This window comes from Medicago sativa, chromosome 6, assembly GCF_051527215.1.
Source record: "Medicago sativa cultivar Bolivia chromosome 6, Bolivia_mono, whole genome shotgun sequence".
Classification (NCBI taxonomy): Eukaryota; Viridiplantae; Streptophyta; class Magnoliopsida; order Fabales; family Fabaceae; genus Medicago; species Medicago sativa.
The window spans coordinates 62,441,507-62,447,329 of NC_140754.1; the positions used below are offsets into that span (position 1 = coordinate 62,441,507).

The 5,823-nt window shown below is 33.7% G+C and overlaps 1 protein-coding gene across 1 annotated transcript; it reads left to right on the plus strand.

Moving 5' to 3' along the window:
- Positions 1–1,014: 1,014 nt before the first annotated feature.
- LOC146916166 (uncharacterized) lies at positions 1,015–2,726 on the plus strand. Its single transcript, XM_085721562.1, has 5 exons — positions 1,015–1,201; positions 1,350–1,422; positions 2,320–2,371; positions 2,464–2,533; positions 2,637–2,726. Exons 1-5 carry the CDS (start codon positions 1,091–1,093, stop codon positions 2,724–2,726), a joined length of 396 nt encoding a protein of 131 aa, XP_085577688.1. The 5' UTR covers positions 1,015–1,090.
- Positions 2,727–5,823: the final 3,097 nt, after the last annotated feature.

The following is a 5,823-nucleotide window of genomic DNA, read 5'->3' on the forward strand; positions in this document are numbered from 1 at the left end:
ATATTGTACAAGAATCCTAGCTTCAGCTCAACTTCCAACCCTTGATGATAATCATACTCACAAGCATCTTTAATTGAGAGGGATTAAAACATCAGAGTTGTACAAGAGTTCCATTTGATGAAAGGATCCTAAAAGAAACATTGCATGCTTGAATTATCGAAGAGGTAATGAGTTTGGGAAGGATTGCATGTGAAGAGGGGGAAGTCGATGGAGTGGGCTGAAGAAGAGGAGAAAATCTGATTCTGAGGAGAGAGAAAGAGCAATGGGAAATGAATTGTTTTGGGTCAAAAACATATATATAGTCCTCTTGTGCAATTACTAAAACGCCCTCCAACTCGAAAGCGCTCGCAGTTAAGTTAACCGATAAAATATCGCAAAACTAATAGGCGAGATATTACAAGATATTTCTCAAGAAAAATGTCTGCGACAAATTTTAGCCTATTTTGCGATGGATTCCAGCCGTCGCTAAAATCAATTTTTTTAGTAGTGGAAAAGATTCATGCAACAAACATATTTGCAACTCGTTTCAATGTTAATACTTATGTTTATTCAATGCTTATTATTGCACAAGAATTTGATATCCGGGGTAGAAAAGTAGGTGTTGTAGGTCAAATGAATGTGGTTTGTAATCCATTAGAGTCATTCCATTGTTTTTTCGTAATTTTCAAACACACTTGGACACATGGCTGCCCGAGAGAGTCTCGCCACTACAAGTAATGAGTGTGATTGTTGACTATCGCATTGACATAATTAATGCTTTGGGTGAATTAATTCCCCACACGTCTAGAGGCCAACAAAAAAACTTGTTGACCAATGCATTGACAAAATTACTGTTTGAATGAATTAATGTGCGACACATGGTGGTCTGGGAGGCTGTCTCGCGACTGAAGTAGCCTGGTGGGACACCGCTACATGCAAAAAATAAAAAACTTGTAAGACTAGGGAACTTTCATTAATAAAATTCAATGTAGGTCAAACGGGTCATTTATTTTCTTTTAAGGGGCAGAAAAACAATCAAAAACTTGTAATTCTTAACATCACATTAGCATCCTTCTCATTCACAAAAATTTACTAATACAAGTGATTTGTGATGAGTAAGAGAAAAGGGAAAGAAGTCGTGAAACCCAAAGAGGCGGAACAAGATGGAACGTCTGTTCATTCTCCTTGCAAACCTCCCCCTTCCTCTGCTTCCTCTATCAAGGTCTCTTTCTCTATCTATCTATCTATCTATCTCTCTCTCTCTCTCTCTCTCTCTCTCTCTCTCTCTCTCTCTATCTCTCTCCAACTTTCATATTTAATTTAAATTTAAATTATCTGATTTTGACTTTGATTTATGATCATGGTGATAGGATCTAGACCAAGTTGAATTGGAGCTTCAACTGTTGCTAGCTTCTGAATTTTATCCCCCAGATAAGCTTCAAGGTGGTAGAATTTTTATTTTTGTCTTTAATTTCAGATTTTTTTGCATGTACATAAATAAGTGTATGATGATGAATTTTGTGTTAAGTAGGTAATTCGTTTGGTGAACTAAGATATTCCAGTTAGTTTTAAGTCAGTGGTTTAGAGTTCAAACCCCAAAAATTAATATAATCACTAATTTACGAATATTTGGTCACAAAAAAATATATGATAGTCGATTGCTCGACAAGGCTTCTCTTAAGTGAGCAATTCAATAAGTAATATCATTTGAATCAATGCTTGGTATTATATATATATATATATAGACTTAGCAAATCACGGGAGGATACCGTATCAATCTTTGATTTTCCTACTTTGATAATTCCTCACTTTAGAGGAGTTAAATCGAGTTTCTGCATGTATACTTGATATTCGTTGGTTTATGTAATAACAATATGAAATCATCAAATATGTATATATGCTTCTCTTAAGATATCATCAATATGATATCTCTTGATATATGTTGGTTTATGTAATAACAATATGAAATCAAGTTAAAAATGGAGCATTTAGCTACAATTTGGACATTACATAATAACAATATGAAATCATCAATTACTTGTCTTTATTAATTGAAAACACATTTGTTCATTTTCACTACAAGAACAATACTGAATAGAGCATCATTGATTGAACTTATTTTCATATATGAACCTGTCACATTTGATCAGTGCTTGTTTCGTTTTTATTTAATGTTGTTTATTTGAGTAGTTGTGCTACGACAGAGTATCACTTTTTTCTTGTCAATCTTTCATTTGTTAGATAGTTTAAGACTAGTAATAACTCATAAGAGATCACGATTCTTCGTATATTTATTTTTCATCCATTTTTATGCTTACAATTAATATTCATTTCATGAAGGAGTTCATCGTCACTTTGTCCTTTATGGTCTTATGGAACATCTAAAGAGGAGGTTTGTTCTTCGTTCCACTTATAAATATGTTTGATTATAGAGATCATGATGTGCCTTGAATATGATCTTACAACTATATATGCTTCATTCAGTTTTGACAGACACTTCACTGCCGAAGAGGTCCTTGAATTGGTGGGCCGGTTTTACAACATAGAAATGCTGGTATGCTATCAAAAAGTTTCAATTATTCACTTTCAAGTAACATGCTAGTTTGTTGTTTATGTTTTAACATGGTAGTTTTGATTTGTTTATCATTCGACCTCAGAAATCAGACGACGATGAGATCGATGATACTGGTTATGATTATATTTCGTCATTGTCTTCTCTCCTCATTTTGGGTTGGATTATGTTTTGATGGTGGTTCTTTATCATTTTTGTTAACTTATGGCAGTTCTTATCTCATACATTTATCATGTTTGCATGGTGGTTCTGATAATTTTGTCCTTAGTATAATAATATCAGTTTTGAATCTTGCATCTAACATTCAATTTTATTTTCTATGCTACCGCTGAGACCCAATTCCAATTTATTGGTATGATTTTTTTTTTTTTGTCGCTAAGGCTTGGAGGAAAACGCATTGAGGGAGTTTGGAGAATTTTGAATAATTTGTTAAATACAGTAGTTTTCTCAAAATAATAACAAATTAGTCATAAGTATTTGTCATTTCACTCCTTTTAAAAACACTATTTTAAAAAAAAGTGAGGAATACCCTATCTTTCCAGTTTTCACCATTCCGAACAAAACCTTAAGTGGCATTTGGTGCAGAGACATGTGATCATTGACATTTGACATAGACCTAAAAATTGAATGGTTGTCTTGGATATGTCATCTAAATCGGTGTTCAAGATAATTGTCTGTGTTCTCAATTGGAAGATAAACCATAATGGCATCTCTTCGGGTCTCTTTTCCTTCTCAATACAAATCTATCACTTCAAGGGCAATAAGAATGAACGAATACTTCTTGTTTCAACAATGGTTTTTCAAATGACTATTCAACGGAATTATCCATATCAGGAAATGGATCAATGTCCTTGATTCGAAGCTTCTCAACGAATCTTAATGAGCTGACACTCCTCTCCAATGTCTCTCAAATCCCTGCATATATAAGGAATTGAAGACCTGAAGAAGATTAACAAGACTCTGCTATTTTTACTGTGCCATTACTATGCCAAATCAAATAGCGCTAAAACACGGATTTTCGCTTCAACTTTGTATCTTAGAAATCCTAAAAGTCTTAAGAGTCTGTTCAACATTGTTCAGTTTACACCAGCAATTGTTTATCAGATGTAAGAACAAATTTTTTTTATATTTGTTGTAAACAAATAAAAGTCTTTTGCTTGCAAAGCTTGAGCACCAGAAGTCTCTGTCACTGGTGATTGAGCAATAGAAGTCTATTGGGGTTGCCCGTGAGCATTGGAAGTCTCTTGTCTGGGTGCTTGAGCAATAAAAGTCTCTTGGAGTTTTCCTTGAGCATTAAATTATCTTGAAAGTGTGCTTGAGCATCTGGAAGTCTTTTAGAAGAGTCCTTGAGCAATTGTAATATGTGAGAATATAGTGAAATTCCTTGGAAGTGTAAGGAGACTGGACTATTCCTGTGTTGTGGGAGGAACCAGTATAAATTGCTTGTGTCTGCTCTTTCTCTTTCACTCTATCTTTTATCTTTGTGTTAATTCATTGAATTTTCACTTTTATCTTTTACTTTCATAATCAACTAAGTAAAAAATTATTTAAAATATATGTAATATCTAGGATTTTTTTTGTTATGTGGGCTAACAGGCAACCCATGGCCCAAACAGGCTAGCCCTAACGGGTACCGTGCTTTTTAGGACCGGACACAATATTTAAGGCCCAAACCCTATAATTAATCGAGCTTAACGGACAGGCCCATACCGGCTAGCCCGTTTTGACAGGTATAAGGAAGACACATAAATCACAGTAAAACCCAGAGATTATGCAATGGAAAGTCGAATAAATCGCATTAAAATGATACAAAATTTGTTAATGTTGATGTGCATAAGAAGACGCTTAAATGAAATTAAAATGACAAAGTTCTGTATCAGAAAGCCGCATTAATAAATGACATTAAAATGCAGAAATCATATGAGGGGAAAACGCCTAAATGACATCAAAATATACGAACTTTTAAAAGAAATACGCGTAAATGAAATTAAACTGAAAAAGATTGTGTAAAATAAATGCATATAAATGTCATTAAAATACAAACATCATTTAATGTAAAAGAGCATAAATAACATTAAAGGGCACAAATTATAAAATGGAAAGACGCATAAATGACATAAAATGTCATAATTTTTATAATGGGATAGTACAATAATGACATTAAAATGCATAAATTCTAAAATGAAAAGGTGCTTACATGACTTTAAATGACAAAATCATGTAACGTGAAGCCGCATAAACAACATTAAAACACAAGGAATATGTAACAAGAATAGGTATAAAAGATATTAAAACAAGTATTATGTAACGGGAACACACAGATTTTGGGGTTTTGGTTTCAATGTATCTTTTTCCTTGTTGTTTTCAGACATTGATTTGCACAGATTTTGTGTCACAGAGACTTAAGTTTCTGGGTTGTTCCAAGTCTGAGCTTCAAGTCTTGCTAAGGCAAGATGATCGCTAAGTTCTTCCTTGGTGAAGCTGAAACTGGATGGTTCTGCCTATTCATCAAATCACTATTTCTTGTCGCTGTTGAATGCGTCTGAGCAACCAATTTCCTCTTCATACCCCTTGCCCCTTTTAGTATACTTGGTTAGGAGTTCTTGAATGGTTTCTTCTTGTTTTGACAGAGATTTTTCAGTATTATCGCTAACTGCTTTCTCTAGAACTTTGACCTTGTTTTCGAGTTGATCAAACTGATTCCTCATCATCAAATTCTTTGAAAGAGTTTCCCACACTCTTGGGGAAGATCAACATTAAGATCAATATCCCAGCTATCCCCATAAACACAAGTTCCATCAGTAGGAATACCAAAAACTTCATTAATTAGTTGTGGTTGTTGAGGCAAAATCCCTAAATAATTTTAAAGATAATAAACCTTGATGATTTAGAAATTAATGGACTTTGATTATTTTCTTGGTATTTAACTTGTGCTCTTGAGTGTTTTGCTAAGACAGAAACAAGGTTTGATTTATACCAAGATTCAAGAAATCAAAGGACATTTGGTTTTATGAACTAACTCTGAGGTGAGAAAGTTAGCTCATAATGTTGCTCAGTGAATTGGTCAAAATGTTCAAGCAGAGGTCAGAAGGTTGTTCTTATACAAGCCAAGAATCTCAAGAACATTATCAAGAACATGCAAGTCATTTTTGACATGAACAAATGTCCAGAAAAGTACGTTTCTATGGATCAATCAGAGCAATAAAGGCATTTATAAAGTTAGATGTCAACAAGGATATCAAATGTTCATCAAGACTATGAACATTGAAGTG

Excerpts from the sequence above, each read along its gene's own strand:
- LOC146916166 (XM_085721562.1), top strand. The coding sequence starts at position 1,091 with ATGAGTAAGAGAAAAGGGAAAGAAGTCGTGAAACCCAAAGAGGCGGAA. Across the intron at positions 1,202-1,349 it reads CCTCTGCTTCCTCTATCAAG|GATCTAGACCAAGTTGAATT; the intron begins GTCTCTTTCTCT and ends TCATGGTGATAG. Across the intron at positions 1,423-2,319 it reads TCCCCCAGATAAGCTTCAAG|GAGTTCATCGTCACTTTGTC; the intron begins GTGGTAGAATTT and ends CATTTCATGAAG.